This window comes from Catharus ustulatus, chromosome 4 (genome assembly GCF_009819885.2).
Source record: "Catharus ustulatus isolate bCatUst1 chromosome 4, bCatUst1.pri.v2, whole genome shotgun sequence".
Taxonomy (NCBI): domain Eukaryota; kingdom Metazoa; phylum Chordata; class Aves; order Passeriformes; family Turdidae; genus Catharus; species Catharus ustulatus.
In genome coordinates, this window is record NC_046224.1 from 40,029,509 (window position 1) to 40,047,350 (window position 17,842).

The 17,842-nt window shown below is 39.1% G+C and overlaps 1 protein-coding gene across 1 annotated transcript; it reads right to left on the bottom strand.

Annotated features, from left to right (window-relative positions):
- Positions 1 to 281: 281 nt before the first annotated feature.
- Positions 282 to 17,842, bottom strand: METAP2 (methionyl aminopeptidase 2). The gene is made up of 11 exons (XM_033058170.2): positions 17,584 to 17,842; positions 16,678 to 16,779; positions 13,155 to 13,220; positions 12,698 to 12,800; positions 7,352 to 7,513; positions 5,509 to 5,690; positions 5,333 to 5,427; positions 5,150 to 5,246; positions 4,546 to 4,649; positions 2,201 to 2,316; positions 282 to 1,074 (listed from the first exon to the last, which is right to left on the bottom strand). The coding sequence occupies exons 1-11, from the start codon at positions 17,738 to 17,740 to the stop codon at positions 822 to 824; spliced, it is 1,437 nt and encodes a 478-aa protein (XP_032914061.1). The 5' UTR covers positions 17,741 to 17,842; the 3' UTR covers positions 282 to 821.

The following is a 17,842-nucleotide window of genomic DNA, read 5'->3' on the forward strand; positions in this document are numbered from 1 at the left end:
TACACTAAATTTGAGCTGACTTCAGCCCAAAGCTGCATGGTTGATGGCACCAGCAGCAGAGACCACCAGCTGCATTTGACATGTTCTAATACAGCTAAGACTGGCACACTGAAAACCTTTACCACACACCTTTACTGTAGTTGTCACATTTTGTCCTGTAAAGTGTTGATGACTTCTTGCCCTGTATCCCACCACTGACAAGACTATTTAAAGAAGCATGAAAGGCCAAGTTTCATACGAAGTGTAAGACAAGATCCAGTTTCAAGACAAGAAATGGCAAATCAAGTTTGTAAAATATTTAATAGAGCAGTTTCCCAGTGGACTCCTGACCAGAATCATAACCAGACTTCTAAAAAGTATATGTATTTTCAGATTTGAAAATTTATCTTTATTTTTTACAAAATGGATTTCAGGAAGTTTTAAAAGGCAATATCATAGAGGACTGGGGCGCAGAAATCAGGTGTAGTCATTCAAAGCATTCAAGTAGGAATATGGTCATATAAATATTTGAAAAGCATCTTTTATCATAAATGTTCAGAACAAAATGTATAACTCATTCCAAACTAAAAATTGAGCTTTATAGCACATATTTCCCTGAACAGAAAAAATAAGTAACTTTTGAAATATTTCTAAAGGCCTGAAAGCTTTTTCCATGGTTAGTTACAATTAGAAGACTTGCCTTAGATTAAATTCCTTCCTTTCCAAATATGGAAAGTATTAACATCAGTCCACTGTTAAAACAGACAATGTGTTGCAAATTAATTCTGGTATAGTATGTTCCAAGAAAGCCTAGAGTATAAAGGTGCTGAGGTGGCTCTGAGTTAGTAGTCGTCTCCCCTGCTGACGACCTCCTTGCAGGTGGGGCGCAGCAGGATGGTGTGCTCGAACTGCGCCGTGTAGGAGCCCTTGATGTCGCACAGGGGCGGGTACGGATCCACGATGCCCAGGTCACACAGGTTCTTCAGCGCCATCAGGTATTTGCTCTCCCCCAGGCGATCCAGCCACCGGCGGCAGAAGGCAAGAGTACCAAAGTTTTCATTGATAACATTTAGCAAGTGTTTTGCTCTTGGAAGCCTTGAAAAAAACAAAACAAAGAAGAATGTGTTGGAGAAGAAGGAGGTATCACCAGCATGCTTTCGCTACAGAAATAAAAACACACCAATTGAGAATAAGGTTAGACTGCAAGGTATTTTCACAGTGCCTAGACTTGGGATGTCTTTCTACATCAATCACATGTTCTCTTTAGAAAATAATGTGCACTCTCCCTCCTGCAAATAGATAATCCTTCAAAACAGATTGTGAACCTATTTGCAAGCTAAACTAAACAAAGGGACAGGAATCTTACTCTTAAAAATTAAAAAGACATTTCATTTTATAAAGAAAAACATAATTATTCCTGATCCAGAGTGGTCAGTAATCTGAGCTAATTTTGGCAGAAGCTTGGTAGTTAAAATGCTGAGTTTTCACTTCTGAAGTCAAATACTCAGTAAGCTTTTTATGCATACTTCTTACAATATACAGGCATAAAAAAATATATATTTATAGATCTACTAAGAACTAAGCTTATTTGCAGTCAAGCAGTTCCTTTGCCATCTCTAGTCTAATTCTTCCCATTCCTCTCACATTCCTAGTATGGGCTATGGAAAAGCATGTCTGCCTGCTCTGGTCTACTGGCCAGAGCAGTCTTTGCTTCAGATAATATGTTGCACTCCTGGAAATGCCAAAATAAAAACTCAGTGAAGCCAAAACTGAGTAATTTCTTCATTTTATAGCAACACACTAAAACAAGAGCTCAAAACTCTCAACATATCCATAGAACAGACTGTGCAAATAGCTTAACAGATTCTGGAACAGCAGTAAGACAAAGATTGTGGCACAGAACCACAGTACAGATATTGACTAAAAAACCCACTATACATTTAATTCACAGGTGAATACACACATACAAAATATTTTTTTTCATGATTAGTAATATATATAACAGTAATAAGATTGCTAAAAAAAATATAGAATTCTGAAGAGATATTTTCTCCATTTTTAGTTTCTCTGACATAATTCTGTATTGTTCCACATTAACAATCGGACTGTATTTTTAAACAATATTGCTAGTACTGCCCTTTGCATCCTCTGACACCCTTAATAAGTGAAGAACATGCAGTATATTAAATTTTAATCCCAAAATACACAAGCAAAATCCAACCTTATTGGCACATGCCCGACATCAAAGTTCTTCATATAATGAGAACACTCCATATCATCATGAACAACGCCTTTTCCTGTGCTACCAAAGGTTTCTATAGCATACACTTCACCTTCCTAAGGAGAAAAAAAGGAACATGTTGCAATATGAAGATGTCATTTTGTGTCATTCTGATACAATATCTCAGTATTACAACTTCAGAAAACAACTAATTAAATATGAATAGATTCAATTGCCAAACCAATGTAGAAAATAATTTAGCATGGAGATTTCACACATTTGAGTTCCAGATATCTCCAAATCATCAACTATTTACATTAGTACCATTTTATTTCAGGTCAGAAGCATCAGCATGTTTCTACTCACAATTTCTCAAAATCCTTGCAGTTAAAACATTGTCAAGACATACAACTAACATAGCTAAGAAACTGCATTTGCTAACTGGAGTACTTCTGTGCTATTCAGATAGAAGTCCTAGGAAATTTATAGTTTAGACATAGCAAATAGATGTTGATTACAGACACTTACTGCACTGATGAACTTTCTGCCCAATTTCTGCAAGAATTTTCTGGTAACAGGTGCTAGCATATACCCTTAACCTGCTCTTTTCCATTCCACAAGATGAATTTCTTCAAGAAATGAAGGTGATATATATCTGCAAGGGCATTATCAAAATTCTAGCCAAGAACATACTGAAATGCCGTTATACAAACTCATTTCTGCCAAGTGCATTCACACACCCTTAACAGCAGGACTGTGACAGGAACTTAACAAGCTGTGGCATCAAACACTGAGGGACACTATGAATTGCACTGTTTATTTTATTAAGCTACTTTATTAAGCTACAAGCCCAAAATAAGAAGCCATACGTAAAGCAGTAACACAGGCTTCAAATTCAAGACAGAGTCTTGAAGATGTCCCTGAATATTCAACTGACTTGTTAAAAAAAACACAAACCCTCAAAAACCCCCACACAATGCTAACACAAGATTCCCTTAACACCCACTTTTTCTGAATAAGGATCATCAGAGGCTCTGTTAGTCACAAAAATCTCATTGGATTGCAGTTTGATACTATAATTAGCACAGTACAGTAAGACCTTGGCTACTCTCCACATTCTTCATTGCCAAGCTCACTGTGTTAAATGATATAGAATTGTGTCCTAAGTAACCTACAGAAGCTGAAGAAATCAAAAAAGTTTTCTCCCCAAAACCAAACCGCTAGCTAAGTCAAACTAAGAAGAACACACAAGTTCTCCTATCTTCCTTTTTCAATACTCTTAGTCCCTTTGCACAGTCTTACAGACAAGATGATAGTTCAAACTTTGTCCTTTTGTGCACCTCACAGGTCAACAACTATGATACAAGTTTTGGGTGATGAGAGTGAGGCTACTTCAAAAAACAATCCTGTCCAGGCAACACCTGTGCCTGCTCAGCTCTTACAAGTCTTATCTATCCTGACAGACTTACTGGTGATCACTAATGATGAGGCTTAGAATGAAATTAATGAAATTCCTGTCTCATCACCCAGCTTTTAAATTTTATCTCATTAGAACAAAGAGCTTCAGTGAAAATTATGGCTAAATCTCAGGTTCCATGTTTGAATACTGCCTTCCCAACTGCTACTTTGTCACATCACGCACAGCCACTGCCCTTCCTCTGCTCCAGAACACTATCCAAAGAACATCTTTCAACTAACCTCTCACATTACCTACAAATTCACTTAATTATTTCGTATCTGCAGAGAAAAACTGCACTGGAAGCTTTTAAAAAAACCAACAAAAATTGTATCTAACAGTACTCACAATAAGTTACCCAAAATTACACTATGGATGTATTTATCAAGAATTACCTGAGAGAGAGAAGATTTCATTACAGAAGAAACAAAGAAGGAACACAAATAACCTGTAAGTCATTCAGGAAAAGTCTGATTTCCTGAACCCCAGTTCACCCCTAAATATGAATTTCTGTCCTTTTCCATGCTCCTAAATCCAATATTCCAATGCTCCATTTAATAACGTATACATGCAGGAGTTTTAGTAAGCAGTACTACGGCATTCAGACTTCAACAGTGGTGGGTTTCTTTTGGTTTTTTGTTTGTTTTTTTAAATAGCAGGGTCCCAATGCTTCAACTTCAGATAGTGTTAGACACCTGAACATTCCAGAGCTAAAATGAAGCAGCCACTGAGACAACTACTCCTGTACAAGAGCATTACACAGTACAGCAGTTATTCCACTGCAATTACTCACCAGGATCACAAAAACTACAATCTGAAAGTGCGCACAAAATGCTATTCTTGCAATGATACTGGGGAAATTTAACTAAAAATAAAGAACTCAACTTACCTCCATTCTTGTGGCTTCTCCTCCTTTCACAATGGGTACTGTTTTTCCTGCATGTATCCTATACGGCCCAATGGAGTGTCCGTTCAAATTGCGAATTGGCTTCACTTTGGAAGAAAACATTAATATTACAAGCAATTTCCTAACAAACGGTAAATCCTTTAAGGCAATTTGTTTGTTACCCCATGTGCAACAGTGAGGTGTCACATTGCAGAGGAACCAAACACAGAACCATCCACACATCTTGTACAAACACCAGCCAAGAAACAAGTTAGTTTTGTGTGCTTCAGAAAGGCTTCATTATTCAAGAACAACAACTCCAACAGTAATAAAACCTCATTAGTAAGGCCAAACAGCAAGTATCAAATTATCTCTACAGTTCAAAACTGTTGTTTAGCATTCATCTCGTCTGTTAAAGATACAGTACTTGGAAAGATAAGTAAAGGAAAGGCAAGCCAGCCATAAACATGCATTTATGCAAGACTCAAACCAAATTTCTAGCAGAAAAGTCTCTTCAATATCCTACATCAAGATTAATATTTGTACAAATCTACATAACAATACACACTTCTAAAACAACTATCCCTATATAAAGAAAAGAACTTGCCTTGGTATGTTTTACCATCAATTTCAACTTCATAAGACTCCATTACTTCTTGTATGGCCTCTCCCACATCACAGAGACGTACATCTATTCCAGCACACTGAAAATAAAGTGCAAATATAAATGGAAAATAATCATAACATTTACTGAAAAAGACTTTGCAAATTACCTGCATAATGATCATACCTTTATTCCAGTATTTGTGGCATCCTTTACAGCTTGTAATAGTCTGTCATATTTTGGATTGAATGTGACTGTAAAAGCACAGTCAATAATACGACCTGAAATCAGAAGTTAGTTAGCTTCATAGTATTTGCATTGAAGAACATTCTCCAAATTTTAATTAACAAATAAAAACTAACCACTAATATGTGTTCCAAAATCTATTTTGCAAATATCATTGTATTGCAGGACTGTTGGATCTCCAGCGTTGGGAGTGTAGTGGGCAGCACAATTATTCAGAGAACACCCCGTAGGAAATGCAAGGCCTGCATTTAAACCATTTTCCTTTATCAGCTTACGTGAGCAGTCTTCTAGTTTTTCACTAAGAAGCAGAGGGGAGGGAGAAGAAAAAACATAGGACAGTTATCATTAGTATTTCTTATGATGACTTCAAATAAATCAATGTAAGAACAAAACCTCAGAAAAATATTAAAGCAAATGTTTTTATGTGAATCAAACTATTTGTATACTAAGTAGACAGACAACCCTAGGCTGAAAGACACAGGCACAACACAATTCTCAGTTCTTTGTGTTGTTTCCTCTACCCCTTCTTGGGCAAAAATGAGTGCTTCTCTATTGTTTATAATCTAAGTTTAAAATAATTATCCTTACAAGCTACATTTAACCTATTCTTCCTGAGAACCAGAGGTTAGATGACCAAAGTTTAGGTAAATTAAATGCATTCTTCACAATTACTGTGATTTAAAAGAAGGTAGGAAAAAGGAGGTAAAGCCTCTTATTTATTAAAGGACTTTGATTATAAAAGGACCTTTTAAAAAAATATTGAGTGATAACAATGACAAAATAAAACCTTGTGTACCATTTGTGTTTTGGTTTTGTCTAATCTCAAGATGCTAGCTATTGCAAATCCACAAATACATGTCCACCGGTGCATTCTCCTTCAATGTCAGCAAATGAGGTAAACTGCAGCTCACTGCAGTGCACCAAACTCTGATTTTAAGAAAGCCAGAGAAATATGAAAAAAGAGAGCATATTTTAATCAGCAAGGCCCCATAGCCTGAGGTACTTTAGGAAGAATAGTCATGCTTTGAGAAAATGACTGCTTAAAAAAGTCAAACTGTACAATTCACTATGACAGATTTATTTCACCCAGACTAGTGAGCTGCCTTTTCTTCTATTTTCCCTCATGGTATATTATGTCTTTCTGTTATCCTTGCACAGTTACCTTGGGAATCAGCTCTCATTAGCTTTCTTACTATCCTACTCTTGTCAGCACAGTCCTCAGTCACACCAGGCTGAAAGCACCTGATTTTGGAAGCTAAACTGTTCTGGATCAGTGCAGTACTTGGACAGTAGACATTCAATCTAGATAAACTGGAGGACAGAAAAAGTAATAGTTGGAAGAGTCACAAAAATCAGTCCAGGCTAATTATTTCTTTAACCTTTATCAAATTCATGTTCATCTGAATCCATTTGCTCAGTTATTTCTTACTGAGAATAGTAAAAAACACCACTGTGTTTCCACCAGGAACATCAGTCAATCAATGAAGACTAAACAGTCCAAACCTTCCTGTCCTGGACTGAATACACAGCCATGCTGGTTTTATGCCTCTTTGCCCAGTCCCAGGCACAGACTGCACCTGCACTGCCCACATGGCATTTCATGACCATTCTAGCAAGCAGAAGCAGTGCGATTGCTACTGCTGCTTCTCCCAGCACTGCTGCAGAGTAGCAAAGGCACTGAAATCTAAATGAAGCATACAGTCAAAGTAAGTGAACATCTTGGAAAGCTTAGTTAAAAATTCAGTATAATCCCAGGCTCTGTAAAGCTGCATAAGCTAAAAATACAAGAGGAAACTTAAAGGAAATAATTGGCAACATTACTTCTGTACTTCAAACACAAATCTCCCCAACGCTCATTATACAGTGAATTAAGCACACAAAAGTGAGACTAGATGTCTCCCCCTCTAAAAATGAAGAAAAATCTACAGCAGAGGTTCTTCAGAAGATCTATGTCCTCACCAGATTTCTATCATTGTCATTCCAGGTTTTATCCAGCTCATAACGTATTTCCTCACTTGTCTGTGTGCCTCTGCAGCCTCCCGAAAATCATTCCAGATTTCCTCACTAGCTTGGTCTAGTGCTTTCTTTTCTTCACTAGTTGTTCTCCAAGCAGCAGTTCGCCTTAAAAATAAAGGAAATATTTCACACAAGTTATTATAATCATAGCAATCATTACAACTTCTGTCTAAAGTCTGCAAAGTGTTTATTAAGTCTACATTCCCTTGTGTAACAGAAAAGATCCTGATTTATACAATTTTCTGAATAAAGGAAGCCTATTAAAAAAAAATAAAAAATCTATCAGTACCACAGACTAGCAGCTGTGAAAGTTAGTAACATCCTACCAAAGGCCCAGACAAGCAGGGTGCTTGACAGATGCACAAGTTTTCAAAGACACAGAACAGGCATATAAAATTTGTATTAATGCCTCCAATTCCATCTTAAGTTTAGCAGGGCAAAAAACTGCAACAGGCTCTACTCATGCAAGAAGTTTATTTTTTCACAATCTTATTCACTCAGACAGCATTGTTCCTGTATAGAGACGAACTTCAGCACAGTAGTGTGGCTGCTTGGCCCAGAAACTGTTGCTGACAGAGACAATAAGCATCTTCAAAATTTAAGAGCTTGCAGGTCCAGTATTATTTTCAGTCATGCCCGGAATATTTAGGTAATAACACCTAACACAGTGCATGGTAACTATGACCAGAATGTTACTTTCTAAATGGGCTGGATGGTGAACATTTGTTACAGGACAGCACCACTCATTGTGGCTCTTTGGTAGGTTCACAGAACAAATACACAAATATTTTTTAATATAGGATTAAGTACAAGATTAGCTTTGAATATGTTTTGTATTATGCAAAAATCCAATGCAACTAAGGTTTCACAAAAACAAACAAAAACGTAATTTAAGTATGTCAACAACCATCAGAACTTAGCTAGAAGACTACTACTCTGACTACAAATGGTGAAGCTGCAGCCACATAATAATACAAAAAACCCCAGTGATGACTCAAAGAACTCTGTACATGTTATGCAAGACAAAAACTAAGAACTACACACAGCTACACATGCTGGCAGATGGGTGTTAAAAGAAAATGCACGGTGGACAAGAGGGACCAAAGATGCTGAAATACATCCATTTTCAAATTGAGAAATTACTGCAAATGAGTTTACTCTAAGCAAACAACCGAGTACACAGAGCATAAAGGATTAGTTTTTGAAATCCAAAGGTGCAGATTTTTACCTGTTTCATAGACATGTAACTTTGCTCCACTTTGAGCGTTTTCTTTACAGCCAAAAAAGAGGCACAAGTGAGCCAAGAGACTATGCCCTGCAGTTTTGCTGCATTTTGAATATGTAAATTTGTAAGCATGTATATTTATACTGAGTAATTCAAAAGTTGAAAAGATAAAGGGAGATAACAGGCTATTCCATATATCTTTCTCAGGATGATCACAGGATGCAAAATATTTTGAGACCTTTTTTCTTGTTTCCATTGAACTTCCTGCTCCTTTTCAGATGAAAGTGCAAAGGAGAAATCCCACATTTACCTGAGCAGTTTTGTTGCTCCAATAACAAGCATCACACATACTACTCTTATAGTTTGCCTCAATCTGGCAAATTCTAACAAAAAAGAAAGCAACGGGATGGAACACCTGGGCCCCCACAGTGCCACTAGAAAACTGGACTTCTGCCAGCACAGTAGTCATTGAAGATGGAAAAGGTGCACTGCAGAAAAACACTGGGGACAGAGACTCAAGGATCCTTTCAGACTGTTCTGGATTCCAGCAGCGAATATCCCTTGGTAGCAAGAACTGCTGACAGAGTCTGGGCAGCTGCTCTGCCATCTGTCACAGACTTGAGTGCAAACTCCAGCAAACTGGCAGGAAGCCATCCTCACTCTGTCTTACTGTATTTCAGCATATAGTCACCTCATGCAAGTCAACTGGGGGACAGAACAGCCTCTACATGTAAAAACACTCTATCAGACCCAAAGCATTTTGCTGACAAAGCTGCACTGCTGCCACCTGGGAGCTCAGTAAGGGAGGCAACAAGAATTGCTGCTAGGGCCTAAGCACCTCAGGACACATGAAAAACCAGTTGCTCAGATAAAGGCCTCAGACCAAACATCAAATCCTCCAACAGATACGTGAGCTAACAAGCTTTTGGCAGTTTCCTAATGTGCTGCCTGCCACGTGTCAGGTGAAGAAATTCAACACTTGCTCCAAGCCATTTGGTCCAGCTTTCCACTCCAGTTCACAGCCAGCAGTTTCCACTAGTACAAACCTTTACAGGATCACACTGTAAACTAGATTCTAGTGATCAAAAAATTCCAGCAAATAATTTCCCCAGATTATCTTCACCCAGATTATCCAGTCATGCTGGAGGGAAGGGATGGCATCCAGAGGGACCAGTACAGGCTTGAGAGGTGGGTCTGTGTGAACCTCATGAAGTTCAACAAGGCCAAGTGCAAGGTTCTGCACCCTGGGTCAGGACAATCTCATCACTAAGACAGGTTGGGTGAAGAACGGATTGAGAGAAGCTCTGAGGAGGAAGATTTGGGGGTGTTGGTGGAAAGAAGCTCCACATGACCCAGCAATGTGCACTCACAGCTCAGAAAGCCAAATCATACAGTAGGATGCATCAAAAGCAGCATGGCCAGCAGGTCAAGGATGGTGATTCTGTCCCTCTACTCCATTCTTCTGAGACCCCACCTGGAGAACTACATTCAGCTCTGGGACCCTCAACATAAGAAAGACATGGAGCTGTTTCAGTGAGTGCAGAGGAGGGCCATAAAGATTACGATGGTTGTAACACTCCTATGAAGACAGGCTGAGAAGAGTAGGGGCTGCTCAGCCTGGAGAAGAGAAGGCTCTGGGGAGACCTTACAGCACCTTCCAGAACTAAAAGGGAGAGCTTTTTTCCAAGGTCATGTAGTGACCATGGCTATAAACTGAAAGGTCAGTTTAGATTAGAAGCTAGAGAGAAATCCTTTACTGTGAGGATGTTGTGGCACTGGAACAGATTGCCCAGACAAGCTGTGGAAGGTGCCCCTGCCCAGGCAGGGGGGTTGGAACTAGCTGGTCTTCAAGGTACCTTCCAAAAAAAGCCAGTCTGTGACTCTGTAACAGCACAGAGGCAGAAACAAGCAGGCAAGGCCAAGAATTCCTTAATTCTACTTTAACAAAATTGGTGTATGATGAAATATTGCTTATTTATTTTCTGTCCTCCCAGTTGTATAATTTCAAATTCTCATGTCTTGAAGAAAAAAACATGAGCTTAAAAAAACAAACAACAACAAAAAAAACCCTGGAGATATAAAAATGTTAAACCTGTTAGTCTGTTGTCTATGGAAGTATTAATTATCTGATTTTTAAATTTTTTTTTGCTGAAATTTGAATGACACCGACCCCTAGTTGAACTTCTCACACAAAATACACAATTGTAGGTTGATGAGAGGTAACTTTAGAAAGCACATGACATCAAGAGTTAAGAATAGAAGTGCAACTCTTAAAAAAAAAAATCAAAGACAAAACCCTACTAACCTCAGCATGAATAAGACATGGCACAAAAATGCTCCACCAATATATAAAATGAAGCTATTACTCAGAATATGAAACATCCTGGCATTAAAGTCAGCTACTAATTTAAGTAGTTGTTTATATTAGGAAATACTTAAGTAGCATATAAGATTTAAATATTTAAATTAGGAAGAACTCTAAGCACATATTTGCTTAAGCACATTACATGAGGAAACTGTTTCAAATTCCACAGAAGCATGTATTCTTCCTCCATAGCAGAACATCGCAGTACAGAAAAGACGCCTCACTTAAATCCTTTTATGAAAGGAGGTTTGTTTTTATGGTTTTTGTCCTTTTTCTTTTCAATAAACAGTAGTTAAACCAGAGCAAATATTTTAATCTTCAAGAGCTTGGTATGTATGAGAGGTGTAAAAAGAGTGTTATTTGTTAATAAACTATGTACATGTTTAAGCTGTTCATTATAAAATTTCCTTGTCTGCTTAAATCATATTCTCATGAATATGGCACATGTTAAATGCTTCACTTTTAAACATTAAAGAATCACTCCAGGATCAGCTCAGCCTAGAACTAGTCAGAACTATCCTGTGCAAGCTCTTCACTAGCATGCTGATCTTGTGCATGCAAACAAGGCAGTCATTTATAAATAAATAGGAGTACACCTTGCGTTCAAATCAAAAAATTGAAAAAGAAGAAAAAACTTTCTTAAAAACAAATTTTCATCTCATACAAATGAAGCACAATTTATAGGGGGTACCAGACCCCTACTCATTTTATTTATATGCTATGAGAAACAGGCATTGACTTTAAATAACTAATAAAAAAAACATTTCAAAGCAATTTAATTCAGAAGGAAAAGTCACTGAAAACTAGACAATGCTTTGAGACATACCAGTATCTACCTACTCTCTCTCTTTGGTTTTAAACTATTTTTTCAGAACTTTAATTCAATATTTCCTGGGAAGTTTCACAGTTTTCAGTAGTAGCTGGTCCTTTCATTCAAGTTTGCACTCAATTCAAGCTAGTTCTATACCACATATCTTGTGATCTTGTGTCTCTCCCAGGATAAATATTACCTTCCACAACACTTCGCATAGGGAAAAAAATAAATCAGGAAAACTCATTCAAGTTGGTATGCCCTAGTTTCTAACAGTGCATAAAGAAACAGAAGTCTCCTGTAAAAACATAAGGGTGCAGATCTCTTGAACCACTGGAAGCTGTTGCTTGTTTAGTGCAATTGCACATTATTCCCACATCACTATGAGTTACAAATGAGGTGAGGTTACAATACCTATATATTCATTCCAAGAGAGACAAGTAAAGTACAGAATATACCATGTAGGCTTTTAAATTAAATGGAGATGTCTCTACCAAAACAACAAGAAGTAATAAAAAGTTGGCATCTCAATGGTCACAAAACTGCTGCATAACAGTGTCTCATCTCCCTGAATTTTAAACCTTCATTCACTCCTAATTCAGACAGTGTTTTTCTTACAAACTGCCTACTGAAAGTCTGTTGGTACCCTGGCTCTCCAAGGCCCCCTGCCCCATGGCAATTCTGCTCATACTGGCTACACCTTAATTAAAAGGGTAGGGAAAGACAAACAATTCTGGCCTGAAGATATGTATTCAGTTCCTGGAAAATCCAGTTAAAAAAAGACAAAAATCCAAAGTGTATTACTAATTCGTTAGTTTAGTTGTACGTTAATATTTTTTCCAGCACGTCAAAATGAAAGCATTTATTTCTTAAGCTTAAAACACTCACCCATCTTGTGTTGGTGGATATTCACATTCTTCTCCCTTTGGGAATACATTGCTGGGAAATAGATCACATATTGGAATAGAAGGTGGATCTGTCTGGACCTTAGCTGTTGAGTATAATTCAAGACAGTGTTACACAGGGGACCCTGGAAATACTAGCCATCTTACTTCAACTATAAAACTTAAACAGCAAAAACTATTTAAGATCGCCTTAACTGGAATCTGGGCCTCTACCAAGACAACATTGTATCACAATATCCTCATAAGACTTTATTTAGCCAATGCTCAGCACCAATGAATGCCTTCAATGGCATGCAAGGATACCAGAAAGAAGACAACTTGGGCAGACTTAGCCTACAAACACAAACTGCACCCTTAAATTTGTTTCAGCTGCAAGAACAGCATTTGCACACACTTTATACCAAATATTCACAGTCTGTATTTTTGTGCTTGATACCTACGTCCTTTCTTCTTTTTCTTCTTCTTCTTCTTTTTCCCAGTTGCTCCATCTCCTTCACCCTCTCCATCTATAGGAAAGAAAGTGCTCAGCTGAAAATAATCTTAAAAGAACCAAGGAAGTTTGAATAAAGCATAAAAACATCTGGACTACCTGGAAACACTTCTCTCACAGCAGAATTTAATGGATTAAAAGACAACATCCTGAAGCTGCCACCAAACCATCAACATTTTCAGTCCCTACACCAAAGACTTAGGAAAATAGTTTTGAAAGTTGACAACAAACATATCACCAAACAGAGGAATAAAGAGAGTTCAGGTAAAGTGTTTTCAGAAAGTCCTACCTCATATTCTTCTGTTCTCAATTTCAGGCAAACAGATGCCTGGAATTGTTGAAGGACATGAGAGAGAACTGTATTAGACACAACAGCTAACAAAAAGCTAGAAACTACTGCTTCCACCCCATCTTCTGATGCTTCAGCTAAAAGAACTTACTGGATCTTGAAAGATAAAGACCCCAAAGAAGTAAAGATGACAGCACTCTAGGCCAGGATAAGTTTAATCTTGAGATAACAGGGAAGGTCACAAACAACACTCAGTAAAACCACTGAATGTGGGAGATACAAGGGTACTCAAACACTGAACAGGTTTCCCAGGGCGGTGGAAGATGCCCCATCCCTGGAAACAGTCAGAGTCAGAGTCAGAGTGAATGAGGCTTTGAGAAACGCGATCTAGCTGAAGGTGTCCCAGCGCACTGCAGGGGCTTGGACCAGATGACCTTTAAAGGTCCCTTCCAACCCCAAATATTCTATGAATCTATACCAGTGGGAGGTTTGCAGGGAGCACAGCAGATAAGCACCAACAATCAGCCTCACCACTTACAGCCACATTTGGGAGGTATCAATAACACTGCAGACTTCACATTTGACATCTAATGCCTGCTTACTTCATACTCAATATCTCAAGTGCTATCAGCTACCTAAACCTTCTGGTCCTAAACACAAACTCTTTTTAAAGCAGATAAGTACTAGTCATCTACATGTAGAACATTTTCAACTACAGCAAGAAGCAAAATTAAAAGAACTTCTAGAATCAAGCCAAAGCATTCAATTTTGAGTGCATTTATAAAGAAGTGTGTATTCAAAAACAAAACCAACCCAAGCATTGACCAGCTGCTCCAGTCACTAGATTTCAAGCTTCTTATGATGGCAATAATATGACAATAATAATATGGTCAATATCATTGGTAATTTTATGCCATGACTGCTGCAATTCTGCACCTGGGGCAAATTTCAGTAATGTCACTCATGCCTCTCACGGGTTCATTTTGGCATTAAGTATCTTAAATTAAGAATCTGCAAAAAAATTGCAAATATAAATACTTTGTATCTACAACATAGTCTCAAACCACCAGATTTTTCATCCATCTGTACTTCACAGGCAACCAAAAATCCTTACCAGTGCATATAAACTTCTTTAAATGTGGTAACTTTGTCATATTTGTCTTGACCTTGAGCAGTGCCTAAACCATTCATAAAGAAATTAGATATACTCCAGAGTTCATTCACCAAGTGATTTTCGGTTTGGTTTTTTTTTTTAAGGCTAGGCCTAAACTGAAGGGAAAAAAACCCCAGCATTTCTTAAATATTGTTGCTGCTGCTATCTGCATATTGTAGCTTTTTCATACATCATTGCACATGAAACTGCCAACTGCAAGCCAAACCAACCCTGTCTATGCTTTCATGTCCTTGAAGACTGCTGCAGACTAACTGTGCTGCCAGAAACATAACTACTGCATCTGACCAATACTCTGTCTTCAGGTTATTTAGTTGCTAAGGAAAAAAACGGTCACCAGTACAGCAATCTCAGATCTTTGCAAAACAGAAGTCCTACCTTGTATCATTTCGGTATAGCCATTTAATAACCTAGCACAGTATCACGCAAAAATGTTACATATCAGCATATTTTAACATGGCAAGGGAAATCCAAAGAGCACTTCCTAATCTCTACTAGAGTTCAAAAGTTATAGAGTCTCCTTTTTGAGGCCACTCAGTTACAGGCTTATCAAGAGGAAAAAAAGAAAAAAGGGAGTATGTATTTTATGGATTTGAACCTAATGCAGTATGTCTTAAAGAAACCATTCTGAAACTGAACAATTAAGATGGCAAATAGTGACAACCAGTACAGGCAAGAACACAGCTTTCTGCAAAAAAACATTAATTATTTTTAATTTTTCTGCAAAAGTATCAGTTTTACTAGAAACACCTCCAAGTCTCGTACATGGAAAAAAGGGAAGATTATTAGTTCAGTCAGATCATCACTTCTTTTTCATGCTTTCTAATACTGCAATACAATTGCTAATACTGTAAAAAGGATAAGTGAACACAGCATTTGATCAGCAACTATCATTGCTGTTTCTCCTGAGATAGAACTCTAACTATTCTAATGATTCCAAATATTTCTTTTCATTGTATACAGTTTTCAGTACCCTCCTCAACACATCTTCCTCAAGCTGCAATGATGGCAAAGCACATATTGCAATTATTTCAACTCCATAACCTGAAAGATTACCACAAAACAAACCATAAAAATACATCTCTATGCAGAGTACCTGCATTAAACTTGATGCTGCAGATTGGTAATGGTCAAAGACAAATTCGTTACTTAATATGTCTCAGCACTCTGATTCAATTTTTAAATACTTCCATACCCAACGCATTAAAATGAAATTCTGGAAGGACAAATTCTAGACACGGGACTAAGAAGATTTCCAAGCAGACCGCTCAAAGTGCTGAGCCAACTTTATATACTAATTCAGAAAAATGAAACTAAATTATTAATTTTAGAAATGTGCTTTGTTAAATATCCATTTCTGTTGAGAACCATCCATCAAACCAAAGGACACACAGCACCTTTACCAGATATTCCTACAGAAAAGATGGACCCAGTCTGGATTTCAATATAGACACTTTCAAAGCTCTTGCTTAGAAAATCAGCTACACAGCATAAGCAACACACAAAGTGTGTGTCAAGCCTATGTAATAAACTCCCATCAATCCAATTTTAATGAGAAATTGCAATTACAGATGAGCAGGTTTCAAGTCACTGGTAAAGACTCTAAAAGCTACTAATTAAGATGCTCCCTTACAATTTTCTCTGTATGTTTTGTTTTAAGCCAAGAATAAGAGACAAAATTTGGAACACAAATGTCTACTGACCATGGCAATGCAAGTGAGAATGATTTATAGCTCACCTTATCTCAAACTAAACATTTCCCTTCAGTAGGTAGAGCCTTGAAAATACAAACCTTTAACAAAGCCTGTATTCCTGATATTTTTATACGTACACCTGTGCAACAGCAAAACCACTGACAAAAACTAGAAAGTATAGATAAATGCATCTCACCTCTCCAAAAAGAAACTCTACCAAAATCAAACCAAGTAAGACACCTGTAAGCAGTCTGTTAAAAGGGAGTCTCGGATGAAGCTGAAACTGGAAACGTTAAGAGAAAATGTAAGTTATACTTGCCATCATCATCATCATCTTTTTCTTTCTCCTCCAGTGCTTGCTTGTCCAATTGTTTTGCTATATCATCAAGAGCACCTTCCATTTCTTTATCAGTTTCTTGTCCTGTTTGTAAAATTCAGGTATAACTTACAGTAAAACATTAGCTCCACATTAGTAACGAATACCCCCCAAAACTTTACAAAAACCTTATGCTGCACTCATCCTACAAACACCTGAGAACCTAATGCTTGTTTCTGTCTTAAAGCAGCCCCAAAGTGTAAGGCTGTGGGACAGCACAGTGACAGGTGCTGTTAATGAAACTCGCATATAAAGGCAGATAACTCTGACACTTCTGATTACTTTTTTCTGCCAGGTTAACTAATTTTTCTTCCCATAGCAGCAGCCTGCTCTTGTGAGATAATATGGGCGTGCAGTAGATAATTATAAACGCACAGCACGATCATCGCTAACTGATGGCCTGCTAAAACAAACCCAAACCATCGCGCCTTTACGCTATTTGCCCAGACTTGCTCCAGCTCTCTCCGACAACTTGGGAGGGGTGCAGAGCCTCCATCAGGCGGCATGACTTTTACAGCAGCAGTCTTACACCCTTCTCCCCTCGGGGCATGGGAGAGGGTGAGGGAAGCGGTGGCTTCTCTTGCGCACACCGGAGAGGGGAAGACACCCCCAGGCCCAGACGAAGGGCAGCAGCATTCCCCGGGCACCGCGAGTCCCCTCCGAGTGGTGGGCATCCCCCTTAGCCCGCACCGCCGCCACGGGCCGGGACAGGGGCCCGCACCCGCACGCCGGGACCCCTGAGCCACCCACGTCCGCCCACCGCCGCGCCCGCTTCCCGGTGTGCCGGCCCGCCGCCCCTCACGCCGCCCAGCCCGTCAGCGCAGGGTCGCGGCGCGGCCCGGCCCCTACCCCCGGGGCCCGCTCTGCCCTTCTTCTTCTTCTTGCGCTTCTTCTTGGCGCCATCCTCGGCGCCGAGCCCGGCCGCGCCGTCCCTGTCCTCGGGCTCGGGGGCCAGCTCGCCGTTCAGGTGCTGCTCCTGCTCCTCCGCCCGCCCCACGCCCGCCATGTCGCCGCGGCCGCGCCGCCTCGCGCGCACGGAGCGAGCCCAGGAGAGCGGCGGGGCCGGCGCCACGCTCTGTGGTGCGCGCGGGGCACGCCGGGACGGCGG

Excerpts from the sequence above, each read along its gene's own strand:
- METAP2 (XM_033058170.2), bottom strand. The coding sequence starts at position 17,740 with ATGGCGGGCGTGGGGCGGGCGGAGGAGCAGGAGCAGCACCTGAACGGC. Across the intron at positions 7,514-12,697 it reads TATCCACCAACACAAGATGG|GCGAACTGCTGCTTGGAGAA; the intron begins GTGAGTGTTTTA and ends TTTATTTTTAAG. Across the intron at positions 2,317-4,545 it reads GAGAAGCCACAAGAATGGAG|GAAGGTGAAGTGTATGCTAT; the intron begins GTAAGTTGAGTT and ends TTTTCTCCTTAG.